The sequence below is a fragment of the Leucoraja erinacea genome, chromosome 9 (genome assembly GCF_028641065.1).
Source record: "Leucoraja erinacea ecotype New England chromosome 9, Leri_hhj_1, whole genome shotgun sequence".
NCBI classification, from domain to species: Eukaryota; Metazoa; Chordata; class Chondrichthyes; order Rajiformes; family Rajidae; genus Leucoraja; species Leucoraja erinaceus.
Genome location: NC_073385.1, coordinates 66,943,548 through 66,965,467, shown reverse-complemented (window position 1 = coordinate 66,965,467; position 21,920 = coordinate 66,943,548). Strand labels below are relative to the sequence as shown.

At 48.3% G+C, this 21,920-nt stretch overlaps 1 protein-coding gene across 1 annotated transcript; it reads left to right on the top strand.

Moving 5' to 3' along the window:
- The first annotated feature begins 1,414 nt into the window (after positions 1-1,414).
- Positions 1,415-21,824, top strand: sav1 (salvador family WW domain containing protein 1). Its single transcript, XM_055641110.1, has 4 exons — positions 1,415-1,892; positions 11,507-11,777; positions 13,536-13,685; positions 20,629-21,824. Exons 1-4 carry the CDS (start codon positions 1,430-1,432, stop codon positions 20,840-20,842), a joined length of 1,098 nt encoding a protein of 365 aa, XP_055497085.1. The 5' UTR covers positions 1,415-1,429; the 3' UTR covers positions 20,843-21,824.
- Positions 21,825-21,920: the final 96 nt, after the last annotated feature.

Below are 21,920 nucleotides of genomic sequence, written 5' to 3'. Positions count from 1 at the left end.
TAGTTTGTAGGATAATTAGCTCGGTATGAATGTAAAACTGTCCCTAGTGTGTGAAAGATAGTGTTAATGTATGGGGATCGCTGGTTGGTGTGGACTCGGTGGGCCGAAGGGCCTGTTTCTGCACCGTATCTCTCAATTAAAATAAAACTAAAATAATGAGAGGCATAGATAGGACAGTCAGAACCTCTTTTTCCAGGATGGAAATGACAAATAGAGGGCATAGCCTTAAGGTGAGAGGGACCCAGTTTAAAGGAGTGCGGGTGGGTGCCTGTAAACCAATGTTAGGGTTGGTGGTGGAGGCAGATACGATAGTGGCATTTAAGTGGCTATTTGTTAGGCACATGGATATGCAGCCAATGAGGGATGTGAATGACACGGAGGCAGAGGAGATTAGTTTAACATGCATCTTGTCGGCACCGACATTGTGTGCCCAGGGCCCTGTTTCTGTGTTGTATTCTATGTTTTATGCAATTGTGTTTGTGTAATGGTGAATAATCATTCTTTGATAGGAATGATTACCATCTAAAGTAAATATCTATGCCATTTGTTTAAGAAGAGAAATTGAAAAATCTAATTATTTATCTTGCCCGGCCTCTAGAACATGTTGACACTTTGAAGAAATCGAGTGAACATAATTCAACACACTTGGCCTATTGGTCAACATCAGACGTTGTTCCTATTAGTACCCTGACAAACTTCCCCTGAACTCTTGGGGAAGATTTTCCAGTAAACATTGGCAAGTTTACTTGTGCCATAGAACCGGGTGGCATTAAGGGGAGCGTGGAAACCAGACTCTAGTGAACTATCCAGCATTCTGATTATTGGAGTCTTGCCCTGACTGGATCAAGTTCAACTTGTCCCCAAATCATTTTTGAACTGGCTGTAAACAGCTGAATCGTGTTGAATGTTGCACAAAACATTCCCGGGATGGCGGGGCTGTCATATGCTGAGAGAATGGAGCGGCTGGGCTTGTACACTCTGGAGTTTGAAGGTTTAGAAGGATGAGAGGGAATCTTATTGAAACATATAAGATTGGTAAGGGTTTGGACATGCTAGAGGCAGGAAACATGTTCCCGATGTTGGGGGAGTCCAGAACCAGGGGCCACAGTTTAAGAATAAGGAGTAAGCCATTTAGAACGGAGACGAGGAAACACTTTATCTCACAGGGAGTTGTGAGTCTGTGGAATTCTCTGCCTCGGGTGGAGGCCGGTTCTCTGGATGCTTTCAAGAGAGAGCTAGATAGGGCTCTTAAAAATAGCGGAGTCAGGGGTTATGGGGTGAAGGCAGGAACGGGGTACTGATTGGGGATGATCAGCCATGATCACATTGAATGGCGGTGCTGGCTTGAAGGGCCGAATGGTCTCCTCCTGCACCTATTGTCTATTGTCTAAAACCTTTAGTATTCTTGCTTTTTAAAGTTATAATTGTAATGCTGCTCTCTGTAATTACAGATTTAATACCTTCGTTTATTCGTCACGGGCCAACTATTCCAAGGCGGACTGATGTTTTAGTTGAGTCGGGAACATCTGCCTATGCCTCGGCTGATGTGGTTTCCCGAAACCAAAGCTTCCTGCGAGGTCCCGTCCAAAGGCCGGCACGCGAGATCGTCCGACGTGAGAGTAACCGACCTCCGGGACCGTCCTACGTCCCACGCAACATATCTGAGGTGCCTCGAGAGTATGGCGTCTCGACACAGACCTTCCTAGCTGAAGCCACCTCTGAAAACGGCGATGCCAGCCAGCCGGCTCAATACTACTACCCTGACCCATATTACGAAGATGGGCAGAGGCGGCGGCATTTAGCTGAGCGCTTCCGCGATGACTATAGATACTACGACCACACACCTGATCCTTTTGCGCGGATACCACAGGGGCAAGGGAGATTTCCAGCAGGTAAGCCTTCTTCTGAGCGAGTGCGGGTAGATTCTCCACGCAGATGAAGACTTCTTTGCCTTAGGGTTATTATCATCACGTATAGGTACAGTGAAAAGCATGGCTTGAATGCCATCCAATCAGATATACCATTCATAGATACAGTCAATGCAAACTCCAGTACATAGGCAGCATGGTAGAGTTGCTGCCTGACAGCGCCAGAGATCCGGGTTCCATCCTGACTGCGGGTGCTGTCTGTACGGAGTTTGTATGTTCTCCCCGTGACCCGTGTGGGTTTTCTCCAAGATCTTCGGTTTCCTCCCACACTCCAAAGACATTCAAGTTTGTGGGTTAATTGGCTTGGTATGATTGTAAATTGTCCACAGTATGTGTAGGGTAGTGTTAATGTGCGGGGATTGCTGGTCGGAGCGAACTCGTTAGACCGAAGAGCCTGTTTCTACGCTGTATCTCAAAAACTAACACTAAGAAACTACGATAGAGCAAAGGAGAAGATACAGAGTGCAAAATTGTAGCATTGTAGAACATCAATTCCATTGGCAAAGTCCAATGGGGTAGAGGTGTATCGGACAGGAACGCATGAAAAGACCGTATAGAAGCCTGATAATAGAGGAGGAGGGAAGCTGTTCCAGAGTCTGGTGGTCCACACTTTCAAGCTTCTGTATCTTCTGCTGGACCGGAGCAAGGAGAAGAAAGGATGACCAGGGTGGGACAAGTCTTTGATTATGTTGGCTGCTTTTCTGAGCCAGTGTGAAGTGTTGATGGAGTAGATGGTGGGATGTCAAGTCAAGTCAAGTTTATTTGTCACATACACATACGAGATGTGCAGTGAAATGAAAGTGGCAATGCTCGTGGACTTTTGTGCAAAAGCCAAACAACCAAACAAATTATAAACACAATCATAACACGCATATTCTTTTACATAATAAATAATGGAAAGAAAAACGTTCAGTAGAGTTAGTCCCTGGTGAGATAGGCGTTTACAGTCCGAATGGCCTCTGGGAAGAAACTCCTTCTCAACCTCTCCGTTCTCACCGCATGGCAACGGAGGCGTTTGCCTGACCGTAGCAGCTGGAACAGTCCGTTGCAGGGGTGGAAGGGGTCTCCCATGATTTTATTTGCTCTGGAGTTGCACCTCCTGTTGTATAGTTCCTGCAGGGGGGTGAGTGAAGTTCCCATAGTGCGTTCGGCCGAGCGCACTACTCTCTGCAGAGCCTTCTTGTCCTTGGCAGAGCAATTCCCAAACCAGATGGTAATATTTCCGGACAAGATGCTTTCCACCTCCGCTGCGTAGAAGCACTGGAGGACTGAGCGATGGACTGGGTTACTTCCATAACTCTAATTTCTTGCAGTCTTGGGCAGAGCTGTACCCAAACCAAGTGGCGCAGCGGTAGAGTTGCTGCCTTACAACGAATGCAGCGCCAGAGGCCCAGGTTCGATCCCGACTACGGGTGCTGTCTGTACGGAGTTTGTACGTTCTCCCCGTGACTATCGTGGGTTTTCTCCGAGATTTTCGGTTTCCTCCCACACTTCAAAGACGTACAGGTTTGTAGGTTAATTGGCTTGGTAAATGTAAAAATTGTCCCTAGTGGGTGTAGGATGGTGTTAATGTGCGGGGATCGCTGGTCGGCGCGGACCATGCTGTCCGTGCTGTCTCTCTAACCTAAACTAACTAAAGTATGCTTTCCATCGTGACACTGTGGAGGTTTGTTGTGCAACTCGAGGCATGCTGAATTTCCTCAGTCTCCTCAGGAAGTGGAGGTGTTGGTGCGTTACCTTGGCTGTGGTAGGTTTACAACAGATCATTGGTAATGTTAATGCCGAGGGTCTAGAATCTCTCAACCATTTCAGGTCCTATAATATGGTGTATCTCTCATTACTTCATACAAAATAAATTTAATTTTGTGAACTTTTGGGCATTGCAGCCTTAAACCTCGTGAAGAAAGCGAATGGTATGTTAGCTTTCATAGCAAAAGGATTTGAGTATAGGAGCAGGGAGGTTCTACTGCAGTTGTACAGGGTCTTGGTGAGACCACACTTGGAGTATTGCATACAGTTTTGGTCTCCAATCTGAGGAAGGACATTATTGCCATAGAGGGAGTGCAGAGAAGGTTCACCAGACTGATTCCTGGGATGTCAGGACTGTCTTATGAAGAAAGACTGGATAGACTTGGTTTATACTCTCTAGAATTTAGGAGATTGAGAGGGGATCTTATAGAAAATTACAAAATTCTTAAGGGGTTGGACAGGCTAGATGCAGGAAGATTGCTCCCGATGTTGGCGAAGTCCAGGACAAGGGGTCACAGCTTAAGGATAAGGGGGAAATCCTTTAAAACCGAGATGAGAAGAACTTTTTTCACACAGAGAGTGGTGAATCTCTGGAACTCTCTGCCACAGAGGGTAGTCGAGGCCAGTTCATTGGCTATATTTAAGAGGGAGTTAGATGTGGCCCTTGTGGCTAAGGGGATCAGCGGGTATGGAGAGAAGGCAGGTACGGGGTACTGAGTTGGATGATCAGCCATGATCATATTGAATGGCAGTGCAGGCTCGAAGGGCCGAATGGCCTACTCCTGCACCTAATTTCTATGTTTCTATGTAAGTTTAATTAAATGTAATTGCCACACCCCTCGTGACCATTCCGTAGGATGCCAAGACTTGAACCTCTACAATTTCCTGCAGTCTTCCCAAACCAAGCTGTGATGCATCTCGATAAAATGGCGCATGTGTAGAAGTTGGTGACCTTGATGTGAGGTGGAGCCAGATGTGGTGTCGCTTGAAGTGTGCACTGCCATATAGGTTCAGGGAGATTGGAGAGCCCTTCCTGTGATGCAGACTCTGAAAACTAGTGTCATTATGCAGTTCAGTCCACCCCTGGCCAAGCCTTCGGCAGTCCTTTGTGCGATTTTTGAAATGCTATAATTTGAACACATTTTTAGCTCTCTTTGGACTTGTTTTAACTATTTTGGTCAGTGACATCATGTTCAGTTTAGTTTATTGTCACGTGTACCGAGGTACAGTGAAAAGCTTTTTGTTGCGTGCTATCCAGTCAGCAGAAGGACAATACATGACCACAATCGAGCCGTTTACAGTGTATCAATACATGATAAGGGAATAACGTTTCGTGCAAGATAAAGCCAGCAAACTCGGAACTCTGAACTCTGAACACCCATGTCGGGGTGGCCCTGCCCGAGGGAGCAGCGGCGCCCATGTCGGGGCGGCCTGGCGCGAGGCTGAACGGTACTTACGTGAGGGCGATCCGGCTCGGGGCTGGAACGGTGGTCCGGTGGCTGGGACGGCATTCTGGCGGCGGTGACTTGAGTCCGGGGTTCGGCCGCGGGCCAGCGGCTGCGTCAGCAGGACTGGTGGACGCAGCTTCGACCACCCCAGGCCGCGGTGATTGCGCCGCGGGACTGTTTTAACATCGCCCGGTGGGGTATCGCCGCAGAGAAGAGGAGGGAAGAGACTGCAGACCCTAAGACTTTTGCCTCCATCACAGTGAGGAGGTGCTGGGCGGACTCACTGTGGTGGATGTTAATATGTGTTTATTGTTGTTTTTTTATTGTATGTATGTATGACTGCAGGCACGAAATTTCGTTCAGACTGAACGACAATAAAGGAAACCCTGTAACCCTGTAAGGGAGGTAGGAGGGACACCATTGAGGTAGATAATGGTTCAGCACTGCTCTCATTCAATTCAACTCAATTCAACTTTATTGTCATTGCACAGATACAAGTATAGGTACAACGAAATGCAGTTTAGCGTCTGGTCATAGTCATAGTGCAAGATAGGAATTAAAAAAAAATACAGAACAAGCATACATTAGAGTAAGAGGAGTACTGGTTAACAATGTGGATGGAGAGACCAAAGATATCTAGCGACGGGACTCCGAGTTCAGCAATGTAAGTGTGTTGTTGAAAAAGCTGTTCCTCAACCTTCTAGTACAAGACCTGAGGCTCCTGTACCGCCTCCCTGATGGGAGGAGGGCAAACAGTCCATGGTTAGGGTGAGAGGGGTCCTTGATGATCTTCCCGGCCCGTCTCAGACACCGTTTTCGGTGGAGGGCATCAATGGCAGGGCGCGGGGCACCGATGATGTACTGAGCGGTTTTCACCACCCGTTGTAGTGCCTTCCTGTCCACTACGGTGCAACTGCTGTACCATACCGTGAAGCAGGTGGTCAGGATACTCTCTATGGTACAGCGGTAAAAGTTGGTCAGGATCTGGGGGGACAGGTGAGCTTTCTTGAGCCTCCTCAGGAAGTAAAGGCGCTGGTGCGCCTTTTTGATCAGTTTGGTGGTATTGAGGGACCAGGACAGATCCTCCGAGATGTGTACCCCGAGGAATTTGTAGTTGGAGACGCGCTCCACCTCAGTCCCGTTTATATGGATGGGGGTATGTCTGCCCCCTCTGTTCTTCCTGAAGTCAACAATAATTTCCTTTGTCTTCTTGGAGTTGAGGACAAGGTTATTGTTGGCACACCAGGCTGCCAGGTGCTGGACCTCCTCCCTGTAGGCTGACTCGTTGTTGTCACTGATCAGTTCTACTACAATGGTGTCGTCGGCAAATTTGATGATGGCGTTGGAGCCATTCTTAGGGATGCAGTCATGGGTGAAGAGGGAGTAGAGGAGAGGGCTGAGCACACAGTGCAATGCAGCTACTAGTACAGTTTCTCCTATTTATTTGCCAAATAACAGAGTTATTGATGTATAGTGTGTCCAACTGTGCTGGTGAAGTTACTATCTATATCTTAACGAGGCCAGTAGCAATCACATAGAACAGTACCGACAGAACGGGACCATCCTCCCCACCCACCTTGAAGCCAAGTACGGGAGTCTGATCAGTGGCACCACATCCTCTGGCCCATCAGCCTTGATCTGACTTGTGGGTCACGCAGCATCTCTGGAGAAAATGGACGTGTGACATTTCCCGGTCGGGAGTAGACACAAAATGCTGGAGTAACACAGCAGGACAGGCAGCCTCACTGGATAGAAATGATGGGTGGCGTTTCGTTTCGAGACCCTTCTTCCGTGTCCCTTTTCAGAGTCCCGACACAAAACGATGGGTCCCGACCCTTTTTCGAGAGAGAGAGAGAGAGACTGTCTGACCCGCTGAGTCACTCCAGCACTTTGTGTCTATCTTTGGTTTAAACCCAGCATCTGCAGTTCCTTGTTTCTACATTGTAATCTGACCCGTAGTTTGACAGTAACGCATATCGTCTTTCCACAAGAGGGAGTCAGGGGCTGGATGATTTATGGCAAGTTCCCCTGGTGATTCTACAGTCCGTCCCGCCCCCACCCGCACTCGGCTGATTTGGATGAGTGTAGGTGATTTGAGAAACTCCCTCCGCTCTAGGCCACAGTATTCTGCAGGATTGGTGTACTGTCTGCCACTGTAAATGTGTACTGTTTCAGTAACAAGTGCACTACAGCTGCAAAATGCAGAGTACACCGCGAGAACTTGCCCAGATCACCATCTCAAACCTCATGTTTACCGTAACAATGAGGCAGTAGGTGTTCATAAGTGATAGGAGCAGAATGAGGCCATTTGGCCCATCAAGTTTACTCCGCCATTTAATCATGGCTGATCTCCCTCTCCCTCACACCCCCATTCTCCTGCCATGTCCCCATAACGCCTGATACCCATACTAATCAGGTGTGTGCCTGCCACAATTTGCAAGCTTCCCTTCCCAAGTCACATACTCTCCCCCCTCTCCCCCCTCTCTCCTCCCTCTCCCTCTCTATCAATCTCTCTGAATCAATCTCAGCTTTGAATAAAATCCGATAGACACAAAAAGCTGGGGTTACTCAGTGGGTCAGACAGCACCTCTGGACAGAATAAATAGGTGAGAGTCTTCTTCAAACTGAGAGTCGGGAACGACAGATAGACGGTGATGTAGAGAGATATAGAACAAATGAATGGAAGATATGCGACAGAGGTTCACCTGTACCACATCTATTGCATCCGCTGCTCTAGATGTCAGCTGATCTGCATCGGCGAGACCAAGCGTAGGCTTGGTGATCGTTTCGCCCAACACCTCCGCTCGGTCCGCATTAACCAACCTGATCTCCCGGTGGCTCAGCACTTCAACTCCCACCCCCCTTTCCGAATCCGACCTTTCTGTCCTGGGCCTCCTCCATGGCCAGAGTGAGGACCACCAGAAACCTCATATTCCGCTTGGGCAGTCTGCACCCCAGCGGCATAAACATTGACTTCTCCAATTTCCGGTAGCCCTTGCTGTCTCCTCCCCTTCTCTGCTCTCCCTCAGCCCTCTGGCTCCTCCTCTTCCTTTCTTCTTCCCCCCCCCGCCCCACCCTACATCAGTGAAGAAGGGTTTCGGCATGAAACGTTGCCTATTTCCTTTGCTCCATAGATACTGCCTCACCTGCTGAGTTTCTCCAGCATTTTTGTCTACCTTCGATTTTCCAGCATCTGCAGTGCCTTCTTGAGCATGAGACTGAACATGATGACTTTGAAGCTGGTACAATTTGGATGGGGGAGGAAAGGAGAGAGGGGGGGATGCAAGGGTCACTTGAAGTTAGAGTAATCAATATTCATACCGCTGGGTTGTAAGCTGCCCAAGCGAAATATGAGGTGCTGTTCCTCCAATTTGAATAAGCTTTTACTAGCTCCTCCCCCCGCACTGCCCCAGACAGCAGGGAATTGTGTTTGTTTTCAATGCATTGTTTAACTATTCCAGTCTTGAAACAGTCAGTCTCTATCCTGTGACTTCTCCCTAGTTCTCGACTTCCATGCTAGTGGAAGCAGCTCTGCAGAGCAACTTTGACAAGCTCTTCAACCTGAAGCAGCAAGCATTCCACTTTGCACAAATGTTTAAGAAAAAACTGAAGATGCTGGCAAAATCGAAGGTAGACAAAAATGCTGGAGAAACTCAGCGGGTGAGGCAGCATCTTTGGAAACAGAAACATAGAAAATAGGTGCAGGAGTAGGCCATTCGGCCCTTTGAGCCTGCACCGCCATTCAATATGATCATGGCTGATCATCCAACACAGTATCCTGTACCCCCCTGCCTTCTCTCCATACCCCTGGTCCCCTTAGCCACAAGGGCCACATCTAACTCCCTCTTAAATATAGCCAATGAACTGGCCTCAACGACCTTCTTTGGCAGAGAATTCCACAGATTCACCACTCTCTGTGTGAAAAATGTTTTTCTCATCTCGGTCCTAAAATACTTCCCCCTTATCCTTAAACTGTGACCCCTGGTTCTGGACTTCCCCAACATCGGGAACAATCTTCCTGTATCTAGCCTGTTCAACCCCTTATGAATTTTGTAAGTTTCTATAAAACCCCCCCTCAAATTTCTAAATTCCAGTGAGTACAAGCCGAGTCTATCCAGTCTATCTTCATGTGAAAGTCCTGACATCCCAGGAATCAGTCTGGTGAACCTTCTCTGTACTCCCTCTATGGTAAGAATGTCTTTCCACAGATTAGGAGGCCAAAACTGTACGCAATACTCCAGGTGTGGTCTCATCAAGGCCCTGTACAACTGCAGTAGAACCTCCCTGCTCCTATACTCAAATCCTTTTGCTATGAATGGAGCAAAGGACTAGGTGACTTTTCGGGTCGAGGGGGTATTTCGACCTTCTCTTTGCACAAATGTTGTCTGACCTGTTCAGCTTTTGTCGAATGAAAACCTCTGGGCCTTGCCTTTCCATGAGGCCATCCCTTAAGGCATCTGCTAAACTCTGCAGTAACTGTGTGGAGAAAGTAGAATCCATTTACCCAGCAGTGTCCTCACTTTGGCAAGTTCCAGTTATACCCAGCGTTAGTCTATTTTACTGTCGATTGGATTCAGTCCACATAATACCAGGAACTGCAGGAAGTCACAGGAACTGATCTGGGGTGACGGATACAGCATGGAAACAGGCCCTTCGGCCCACCAAGTCCATGGCAACCGTCAATCACTCATTCATACTAGTTCTATGTTGTCCCACTTTCAAATGCATTCCCTCCACCCTCAGGGCAATATCAAGAGTCTTAATAACCGACATACCCTGTACACCAGACCCAATATTGTCGCCTCTCCATTCCCTCCACCGATGTTGCCTGACCCGCTGAGTTCCTCCAACTTCGTGCTTTGTCCTCTGTTTCACTTGGGGAATTTAGGTGAAGTCACTGCCTCCCAGCTCCAGAGACCCGGGTTCCGTCCTGACCTCGGCTGCTGCTGCGTGAAGTTTGTACAATCTCCCTGCGATCGCGTGGGTTCCTTCCGGGTGTTCCTGTTGCTTCCCACATCCCAAAGACGTGCAGGTTTATGTGTAGGTTCATTGGCCTCTGTAAATTGCCCCTAGTGTAGAGAGTGAACATGAAAGTGGGCTAACATAGAACAAGTTTGAAAGGGTGATCGATGGATGGAACAGACTTGGTGGGCCGAAGGGCCTGTTTCCACGCTGTCTCAATCAAAACTAGCAGAACCTTCTACAGTGAAGCAGACCAAGTAGTGTTAACATGCCAGCAACTACTGCCGATGGAGAAAATGATTCACTTGCACTGTGTCTACTAAAAGCAGGACAAATCCAACCTGGAGTTTAAGAAGGAACTGCAGATGCTGGAAAATCGAAGGTAGACAACAGTGCTGGAGAAACTCAGCGGGTGCAGCAGCATCTATGGAGCAAAGGAAATAGGCAACGTTTCGGGCCAAAACCCTTCTTCAGATGACCCGAAACGTTGCCTGTTTCCTTCGCTCCATAGATGCTGCTGTATCCGCTGAGTTTCTCCAGCACTTTTGCCTAAATCCAACCTGGACTTGATTTCAGATCCTTTCAGGAAGGACAAGGAGGCTTTGGAGAGGGTGTGGAAGAGGTTCGCTGGGATGTTGCCTGGACTTTGCTCTTAACATAAAGAGTGTTTGATTTCATTACGAAAACAGACACACAAAGCTGGAGTAACTCAGCGGGTCAGACAGCATCTCTGAAGAAAAGGAATAGGTGGCGTTTCGGGTGGTGACCCTTCTTCACATTTCATTACCTGTGGTTGTAATGCAGGATTTCCTGCAGAATAAACCTCCAAGAAGATTCAGTTTTGGAAAGATCCATTTCTGCATCAAAGATGTCAACAAAATATAGAGAGTACAGAGGAGATTTACTAGAATGTTGCCTGGGTTTCAGCAACTAAGTTACAGAGAAAGGTTGAACAAGATAGGTCTTTATTCTTTGGAGCGCAGAAGGTTTAAGGGGGGGACTTGATAGAGGTCTTTAAAATGATGAGAGGAATAGACAGTTGACGTGGATAAGCTTTTTCCATTGAGAGTAGGGAAGATTCAAACAAGAGGACATGATTTGAGAATTAAGGGACAGAAGTTTATGGGCAACATGAGGGGGAACTTCTTTACTCAGAGAGTGGTAGCTGTGTGGAATGAGCTTCCAGTGGAAGTGGTGGAGGCAGGTTCGATTTTATCTTTTAAAAATAAATTGGATAGGTATATGGACGGGAAAGGAATGGAGGGTTACGGTCTGAGTGCAGGTAGATGGGACTAGGTGAGAGTAAGTGTTCGGCACGGACTAGAAGGGCCGAGATGGCCTGTTTCCGTGCTGTAATTGTTATATGGTTATATGGTTACATGCATCAGTGTGATGACGTGAATGTCGTGTGCGTTTCAGGTATCGGGCGAGTTGCGTCGACATCGGCGGGGAACGTGACGAGCCACGCTGCGGACGAGCTGCCGCTCCCCCTGGGCTGGTCGGCCGACTGGACCATCCGCGGCAGGAAATACTACATCGACCACAACACCAACACCACGCACTGGAGCCACCCGCTGGAACGGGAGGGATTGCCGCCTGGCTGGGAACGCGTGGAATCACCAGAGTTTGGTGTTTACTATGTGGATCATATCAACAAACGGGCCCAGTACCGGCATCCCTGTGCTCCCAGGTACAGTCACGAGTGTTTTATCGTCATAGGTCCCCAAATAGGACTACTTGCAGCAGCACAACACATATGTAACACATAGCACTCCGCAATACCCAAAATAAACAACAAAAACAACGTTTTTAATAATTATAACAATGTCCACAAGTCTACAGATTTCGGAGCCTATTTGGAGGTTGCGCTGGTGGTTGTAGAGAAGAAGCTGCTCCTGTACCTGGACATTACACTTTCTAGTCTTCTGTACCTTCTTCCCGATAACAGAAGTGAAAAGAGAGCATGGCCAGGGTGGTGTGGGTCTCTGATGCCAGCTGCCTTCTTGAGGCAGCGACTCTTGTAGGTGCCTTCAGTGGTGGGGAGGTCAGCTGGACTGGGCAATGTTCACCAAAGATCCTACAGAATCAAAGAACTTTTATCTTTACGAGGATGTTTCCGTAACCGGCTTCCGTCTCCGCACTAGTATCTTTGCTCCGCTACGGGATCTTTGGTGCAGAGACGGAAGCCGGTTACGGAAATGGGGCCGAAAATTACCCACGAATCTGCCCATGACTGTACTACGTCTTTTTCGTCGAGTGATCTATCTTGCTCGCTATAGGATCTTTGGTGTTCACCACTTTCTACAGTCTTCTTCGCCCTTTGGGCATTCGAGTTGCCAAGCCAGGCCATGATTGCAACCAGTCGATATGCCCTCTATTGTACATCTGTGGAAGTTCAAGAAACTATTGGTCGACATACTAAATCTCCGCATTCTTCTAAGGAAGTAGAGGTGTTGATGGCTTTCTCTACGATTGCATCAATGTGCTGGGTTAGGTTTTGGTGGGAACACACTCCTCCACACATTTCCTTATGAAATCAGTAACAACCATGGCATATTGGTTCGGGTCCGTTGCAATTTCTTTGAACATCACTCTATCTACTAACTCCCAACAATCCCAGAGTCGTTCCTCTGCCCCCCCTGACCAGCTCTGTGCAGTCCTCACCACTGGACCTGTGCTCTTCAGTCGCTGCCTATACATAGGAAGAAGGGGCATAGCCAGGCAGTTGGATTTCCCAAAGTGAGGGCGAGGGATGGAGCAATAGGCATCTTTGATAGGGGAATAGTTGTGGCCAAGGGTTGATGCTGCCAGGTGCAGAGAGCAAGAGATGAACAGGGACCCCACTGCATGTGAGCACCACCACATGTTGGCCATGAGGCAGACGCTGCCACCTCTCCCTCTACCCTAGTCTCCTAATTTGAGGAAGGACATCCTTGTGATTGAGGCTCACGAAATTGATCCCTGGGACCAATAGGCTTGTATTCACTGGAGTTTAGAAGGATGAGGGGAAGGGGGTCTTATAGAGACATATAAAATTATAAAAGGACTGGACAAGCTAGATGCAGGAAAAATGTTCCCAATGTTGGGCGAGTCCAGAACCAGGGGCCACAGTCTTAGAATAAAGGGGAAGCCATTTAAGACTGAGGTGAGAAAAATAGTTTTCACCCAGAGAGTTGTGAATTTGTGGAATTCCCTGCCACAGAGGGCAGTGGAGGCCAAGTCACTGGATGGATTTAAGAAAGAGTTAGATAGAGCTCTAGGGACTAGTGGTATCAAGGAGATATGGGGAGAAGGCAGACACGGGTTATTGATAGGGGACGATCGCAATGAATGGCGGTGTTGGCTAGAAGGGCCGAATGGCCTCCTCCTGCATCTATTTTCTGTTTCTACGTTACCCGATGCCTCTGTTGTGTCCACACATTGATGGTGCTGAACCCTCTTGTTGCAGCGTCCCCCGGTACGATCAGCCTCCAGCCCTCCTCCCACCCGTCACCTACCAGCCACGGCAGACCCAACGCAACCAGCTGGTGCCCGCCAACCCCTACCACACGGCAGAAATCCCAGACTGGCTGAAGGTCTACGCCAGGGCTCCGGTCAAGTGAGTATACATGAGAAACGGCCGTCTCTGCTCTAACATCTATCTATATTTAAAACTCTCTGTGTGTGTGTGTGTGTGTGTGTGTGTGTTTCTGCCTGTCTTGTGGTAGCCAGCCTGTGGGTGCCAACCTTTGATTCGATGCTACGCCAACACCAGACGCAGAAACACCAAGATTTTTTCAATTTCGGTAGAGATTTCACTTTTCATTCCAAATATCCACTCCTGATTAAATTTCGTCCTGTTTATGTACACATCTTTAATAAAATCTTTCTCCCCCCCCTCCTCCCACTCACTAATTTTGTCGCCTCCTGCTGGCCACCGACCATAACGGCTGCTGGCGCCCGCCTCTCGCCCCAAAGACGCCATTTAAAAACAGCCGCACTGCTGAGTGCTGGAATCTTATGTTCGGGAACGGCTTGAGTTGGAGGACCGTGGGGGCCACGGGTAGGGAACGGGTGCGTTGGGGGAGCAGACCCAACGGGTCTGCACTTGGTCTAGTTTAATCGGAAAGCGACATTTCCTGTACCGATTTCTGATCGTCGTCAGTTTTAACCATGCAGAGGCTTTATTCCTTTATGCGTGAAAAGATTGGATGACATCCTTGAATCCCTGTACAATGTGGTGAACATATGGTGTCACATCCTCAGCATACTTGAATGTTTCAACTTTCACTGCCAACCAGCACTGGACATGAATGGCAGGGTCATAAGTGCCAGGTGTTTAAGAAGGAACTGCAGATGCTGGAAAATCGAAGGTAGATAAATGTGCTGGAGAAACTCGGCGGGTGCAGCAGCATCTATGGAGCGAAGGAAATAGGTAACGTTTCGGGCCGAAACCTTTCGGTTTCGGCCCGAAACGTTACCTATTTCCTTCGCTCCATAGACGCTGCTGCACCCGCTGAGTTTCTCCAGCACTTTTGTCCACCTTCATAAGTGCTAGGAGCAGAATTAGTCCATTCAGCCCATTCAATCATGGCTGATCTATCCCACCCTCTCAACCCCCTTCTCCCCTGACACCCCATACCAATCAAAATTCTTATCTACCTACGCCTTCAAAATATCCATTGACTTGGCCTCCACAGTCGTCTGTGGCAAAGAATTCCACAGATTCACCACCCTCTGATCACAGAAATTCCTCCTCATCTCCTTCCTAAAGGATCGTCCTTTAATTCTGAGACGATGCCCTCACGCCAACTGAGACATTGAAGCATCCTCTTTGCATGCATTTTATCCAGACCTTGCAATAATTCAGTACATTTCAATGAGGTCCCCCATCATCCTTCTAAACTCCAGCGAGTACAGGCCCAGTGCCTTCAAATGCTCATCATATGTTAACCCACTCATTCCCGGGATCATTCTCGTCAACCTCCTCTGGATCCTCGGACATACTTCCTCGGATATGGGACCCAAAATTGCTCACAATGCTCCAAATTCCCCAGCATTACACCCCTGTTTTTCTATTCTAGCCCTCTTGAAATATGCCAGCATTGCGTTTGCCTTCCTTGCTACCGATTTAGACTTGAAGATTAACTTTTTGGGAATCCTGCACCAGCACTCCCAAGTCCCTTTACACCTCCTCGGGTCTTTGGGGAATGAAGGGTATTTCTGTCCAAGTGCACAGATCTGTAGATGTGGCAGCACTGGTAGATAAGATAGGGGGTGATGGAGAAGGCATGTTTGCCTTCAATAACCAGGGCACAGAGGACAAGTGCAGGGCGGACTAGGTGTAGCTCTATAGTACCTGTGTGAGGCCGCACCTTCAACACTGTGAGCGGCTCCACAGTGGGCGGCAATGCTCCCTCAGCCCCAGTGGCCCAGGATCACTCCTGCTCTCTGTGTGGAGTTTGCATGTTTTCCCCATGAATATAGATCATAGTCACACAGCACAGAAACAGCCCAACTTATCCATGCCCACCAAGACGACCCATCTTAGCTAGTCCCATTATCCCGCGTTTGTCCCATTTCCCTCCAACTCGTAATATCCATGGTATGTGTCAGGGATATGGGAAGAAGCAGGAGACTGAGGTTGAGAGGGAAAAATAGATCAGCCACGATTGAATGGCGGAGTAGAATTGATGGGCAGAATGGCCTAGTTCTACTCCTACAACTTATGAATTACCCGTCCTAATGTCTTTTAAATGTTGTTATAGTCCCTGCCTCAACCACCTCTGGCAGCTTGTTCCATACACCCACCACCCTCTGTGTGGAATAGGTCACCCCTCGGGTTCCTATTAAATCTTTCCCCCTCATCCTGAACCTAAGTCCTCTGGTTCTTGATTCCTCCGACTCTGGGTAAAAGATTCTGTGCATTCCCTTCATGATTTTATACACCCCTTTATAAGATCACCCTCCAGCCTCCTGCACTCCAACGATTCAAGTCCCACCTTGCTCAACCTCTCCCTGCCCCTCGAATAGTGGCAACCTCCTCGTAAAACTTATCTGCACTCTCTCCAGCCGGCTGGCTGATTAATTAGCCATGAAAGCACTGCAAGTGTGGCGGTAAATGTGGGAATCTGGGGGAGGTTGAGGGAAACACGAGGGGAAGGGAATGGGATGAGTGAGTGTGAATGGGTTCTTGGTCGTCAGTCTGGACAGGGTGGGACAAGTCCCCTGCGTTGTGTTGTATGACTCTAATTCACATGAAAATACCTCCTTTGGTGGAGGCAAAACTCTGTCATTGAGTTGGATATTAAATGGAGAGAAATCCTGAGTTCACACAGAAGCCCTTGTCTCCGCCTGTTCGTGCCCCACCGAACTCATTTCCAAATACCTTGACTCCATCCTATCACCCTTGGTTAAATCCCTCCCTACCTATGTTCAAGACACCTCAGACACTCTCCGTCGTCTCCGCGGATTCAATTCTCTAGGCTCTCACCCCCTCATCTTCACCATGGACGTCCAATCACTCTACACCTCCATCCCCCACCACGATGGTCTCATAGCCCTCCGGTTCTTCCTCGACCAGAGAAGCAACCTATACCCAGCCACTGACACTCTCCTCCGCCTAGCGGAGCTGGTCCTTACCCTCAATAACTTCACGTTCGACTCCTCCCATTTCCTCCAAATACAAGGCGTAGCTATGGGCACACGCATGGGCCCCAGCTATGCCTGCCTATTTGTAGGTTACGTCGAGCAATCCTTGTTCAATACATACCAGGGCCCCATCCCCAACCTCTACCTCCGCTACATCGACGACTGCTTTGGTGCCACCTCCTGCACCCGCACACAACTGACTGACTTCATCCACTTCACCACTAACTTCCATCCGGCACTCAAATACACCTGGACCATTTCCGACACTTCCCTACCATTCCTTGACCTCACTATCTCCATTGCAGGTGATAGACTTCTGACCGACATACACTATAAACCCACTGACTCCCATGGCTATCTGGACTACACTTCTTCCCACCCTGCTTCCTGTAAGGACTCCATCCCCTACTCCCAATTCCTCCGTCTACGCCGCACCTGCTCCACGGATGAGGCGTTCCACACCAGGACATCTGAAATGTCCTCACTATTCAGGGAACGGGGGTTCCCCTCCTCCACCATAAATGAGGCTCGCACCAGGGTCTCTTCCATACCCCGCAACACTGCTCTCTCTCCCCATCCCCGCACTCGCAACAAGGGCCGAGTCCCCCTAGTCCTCACCTGTCACCCCACCAGCCGTCACATACAAAAAGTAATCCTCCGTCAGTTTCGCCACCTCCAACGTGACCCCACCACTCGCCACATCTTCCCATCTCCCCCATATCTGCCTTCCGCAAAGACCGCTCCCTCCATAACTCCCTTGTCAATTCTTCCCTTCCCTCTCGGTCCACCCCCTCCCCGGGCACTTTCCCTTGCAAACCGCAAGAGATGCAACACTTGTCCCTTTACCTCCCCCCTCGACTCCGTTCAAGGACCCAAGCAATCGTTCCAGGTGCGACAGAGGTTTACCTGCATCTCTTCCAACCTCATCTATTGCGTCCGCTGCTCTAGATGTCAGCAGATCTATATCGGTGAGACCAAGCGGAGGTTGGGCGATCGTTTCGCCGAACACCTCCGCTCGGTCCGCAATAACCAAGCTGACCTCCCGGTGGCTCAGCACTTCAACTCCCCCTCAAGAGATAAGAGTCAAGAGTCAATTTAATTGTCATTTGGACACCTGGAGGTCCAAACGAAATGCCGTTTCTGCAGCCATACATTACACACAAATAGACCCCAGACACAACATAATTACATTTTACATAAACATCCATCACATAGCTGTGATGGAAGGCCAAAAAAACGTGGCCCCTCCCACTCCGTCTCCGACCTCTCTGTCCTGGGTCTCCTCCATGGCCACAGCGAGCAGCACCGGAAATTGGAGGAACAGCACCTCATATTCCGTTTGGGGAGTCTGCATCCCGGGGGCATGAACATCGAATTCTCCCAATTTTGTTAGTCCTTGCTGTCTCCTCCCCTTCCTCAGTCCCCCTGCTGTCTCCTCCCATCCCCCAGCCTTCGGGCTACTCCTCCTTTTCCCTATCTTGTCCCCACCCACCCCCGCCCCCGATCAGACTGAAGAAGGGTTTCGGCCCGAAACGTTGCCTATTTCCTTCGCTCCATAGATGCTGCTGCACCCGCTGAGTTTCTCCAGCTTTTTTGTGTAACCCTTGTTCAATATTTTGTTATTGATAAAGTAAGTGACCTGAATGAAATTAGTTTTATCCAGTCTGGGTAGCCTCCCCCACCTCCTTGTTTCAAATGCACTATGTTCTGGAAGTCAATAGGCAATAGGTGCAGGAGGAGGCCATTTGGCCCTTCGAGCCAGCACCGCCATTCAATATGATCATGGCTTATCATCCATCCCCAATCAGTACCCCGTTCCTGCCTTCTCCTCATATCCCCTGACTCCGCTATTTTTAAGAGCCCTCTCTAGCTCTCTCTTGAAAGCAACCAGAGAACCTGCCTCCACCGCCCTCTGAGGCAGAGAATTCCACAGACTCGCCACTCTCTGTGAGAAAAAGTGTTTCCTCGTCTCCGTTCTAAATGGCTTACTCCGTATTCTTAAACTGTGGCCCCTGGTTCTGGACTCCCCCAACATCGGGAACATGTTTCCTGCCTCGAGTGTGTCCAAGCCCTTAACAATCTTGTATGTTTCAAGTCATTCGGCAGTGTCTGTTCATCTATAAACCATCTGTGGTCGCGAGTCTGCATCAGGTCATAGTCAAAGAGCAGCAGGAATCACAGAAGGTGTGCAGTGAGAGAGGGTCTCACAGAACTCACAGCAGTGAGTGGAGAACTTCTGCAAGGCAGACATACCTTGAGATGTCGCAGTGGAACAGTAAAGTGGAGATAAAAGGAACTACAGATGCTGGAAGAACGGTCCCGACCCGAAACGCCACCTGTCCATTCCCTCCACAGATGCTGCCTGACCCACTGAGTTCCTCCAGCACTTTGTGTTTTTCTCAAGATTCCAGCATCTGCAGTTCCTTGTGTGCCCTACATTCCATCACCCATCAGATATGATGCACTCTCACTCACCCTGTTCACTGTACCAGACATGCTGGGCACACAAAGACAGACACAAAAAGCTGGAGTAACTCAGCAGGACAGGAAGCATCTCTGGAGAATAGGAATGGGTGACATTTCAGGTCGAGACCCTTCCTCACACTGAGTCAGGGGAAAGGGAAACGAGAGATATAGATAGTGATGTAGAGAGAGATATAGAACAAATGAATGAAAGATATGCAAAAAATATAGATGCGATGATAAAAGACACAGGCAATTGGTGAGTCTCGTTGTCCTAGCTTCAAAGTCGTCTTGTTGAGGCATTGTCTTACTTTTTTACATAGAGTTACATTCATATATCTCTCTATATTATATTCTATCTCTCTATGTCGCCGTCAATATCTCTTAATAATAATAATAATACATTTTATTTATGGGGGCCTTTCAAGAGACAGAATTTAGCAGGTAGAGGAAAAACATGTATGCGGAAGGAAATAAATAGTAGAGACATGACTAGTACACAAAGTAAAGACAGAATTCAATACAAAACACAATATGAGGCAATTAATGCACAGATGAAAAGGGAGGGGGACGTGGGGCTAAGGATAGGCAGAGGTGAAGAGATGGGTCTTGAGGCGGGACTGGAAGATGGTGAGGGACAAGGAATTGCGGATCAGTTGGGGGAGGGAGTTCCAGAGCCTGGGGGCTGCCCTGGAGAAGGCTCTGTCCCCAAAACTGCGGAGGTTGGATTTGTGGATGGAGAGGAGACCGGCTGATGTGGATCTGAGGGACCGTGAGGGTTGGTAGGGGGAGAGGAGGTCAGTGAGATATGGGGGGGCTAGATAGTGGAGGGCTTTGTAGGTGAGGATAAGGATTTTGTAGGTGATCCGGTGGGAGATGGGAAGCCAGTGAAGTTGTTTGAGGACTGGAGTGATGTGATGCCAGGATTTGGTGTGGGTGATGAGTCGGGCGGCTGCGTTCTGGACCAGTTGGAGTCGGTTGATGTAGGTGGGGCTGATGCCAAGGGGAAGTGAGTTGCAGTAGTCCAGTCGGGAGGAGATGAAGGCATGGATGAGTCTTTCAGCAGCGGGCGGTGTGAGAGAGGGTCTGAGTTTGGCGATGTTGCGGAGATGAAAGAAGGAGGTTTTAATGACATGGCGGATGTGAGGCTCAAGGGAGAGGGTGGAATCAAAGGTCTCTTGTTTCCCTTTCCCCTGACTCTGTCTGAAGAGGGGTCACAACGTGCAACGTCGCCTATTCCTTTTCTCCAGAGACTATTCTTCAATCCTCCTCCTACCTGTCCAGTTATACTCCACCCAGTAACCTCATGCATCTGCAATGCAAGTTGTGTTTAGATATAGAACGTGTATGTACGTATGTGTGTTCTGGCTCGAATCGTGTGAGTGTTCCTTTTGGAAGTGTGATTTGATCAAGTCTAACTCCATTGGCGTTTGGTGCCGCCGCTGCAGATATGATCACATTCTGAAGTGGGAGCTCTTCCAACTGGCAGACCTGGACACTTACCAAGGCTTGCTCAAACTGCTGTTCATGAAGGAACTGGAAAGGATTGTCAAGTCCTACGAGGCGTACAGACAAGCTCTCCTGACTGAGCTTGACAACCGCAAGCAGAGACAGCAGTGGTACGCACAGCATCACAGCAAGAACTTCCCCCCAAACGCCTGACTGTGTGTGACTGTGACTTGACCTTCCTGACACTTACTGTGTTTGCGGTGAAGATGCCATTCGCTTGGAGATGATGGCCTCTACATGTTTCTGTATATGTTGGACTTTCTCTCTCCCGGTTTTAGACACGTACACACTGCGGCAGGCATCCAGGAGCGCCCGCATAGCTTTAAACGTGGAGAGTTTGGTTAAATAAGCTAAAGCATCCAACACTATAACTCCAAACGAGTACACTAACATGTTTACAGATGAAGCCAAACTCTCGAGGGTTTTGTGGTGAACATTTGATCTCATGGCATGGTTATATGCCGATTTTAATGGTCATTGCCACATTTTTAACACTACAAGTTTGACATTACACTGTGCTCCCATGGGCTTTTTTTCCTTCTTACTTTAGCTCCACAGATTGCATCCAGTGAGAACACTTTGTAGCCCGGGTGTTATGTGGCACTTTCATTCGGCTGGTTTAGCAGGTGGTTTATTTAACTGACTAGACACACATTACTTCACCATTCTCTTGCAAGTAAATCAGGGAAACGACGGAGGTTATTTGAACTCTTTTTACTCACGAGCTGAAGCATTTTTGTACAAGTTGTAACGTTTTGTACAATTACAGACTGGTTAGCAAGTCTGAATCTTCATAGATGCCAGGCTTTTCATACAACATTGAAACTTCACACTGTATATATGGTTCAGCATTTCAGCAGTATAAAGATTGCTATTTATTAATTATTTTAGTGCAATAATATGTATAAACTTGCATAAATTCCAATAAACGTTATAAATGATTCAATATTATTCATCGGTTCATTCCTCGTAATTGAGAATTTTTCCATCATTTTTTTGATTATTAGACTTGCTTATTGTCTTATGCAAAACCAAGGGAAAAAATATATATTTCTGTTACTGTAATACTTTGTGGCGAATGGAGTTGTAAATTCTTTTTATTAAAAATTGTGTTATTCTTGCAGTTTTACTGTAATTCCAAGTTCCAGTGTTTTCTTTGGCGAAGACTGCTCCTAAGTTCAATCTAAGTACCGAACTATCTCTGATTGTTGCTGTAGGAATTCGTAAAAGA

Excerpts from the sequence above, each read along its gene's own strand:
- sav1 (XM_055641110.1), top strand. The coding sequence starts at position 1,430 with ATGCTGCTCTCTGTAATTACAGATTTAATACCTTCGTTTATTCGTCAC. Across the intron at positions 1,893-11,506 it reads GCAAGGGAGATTTCCAGCAG|GTATCGGGCGAGTTGCGTCG; the intron begins GTAAGCCTTCTT and ends TGTGCGTTTCAG. Across the intron at positions 11,778-13,535 it reads CGGCATCCCTGTGCTCCCAG|CGTCCCCCGGTACGATCAGC; the intron begins GTACAGTCACGA and ends CTCTTGTTGCAG.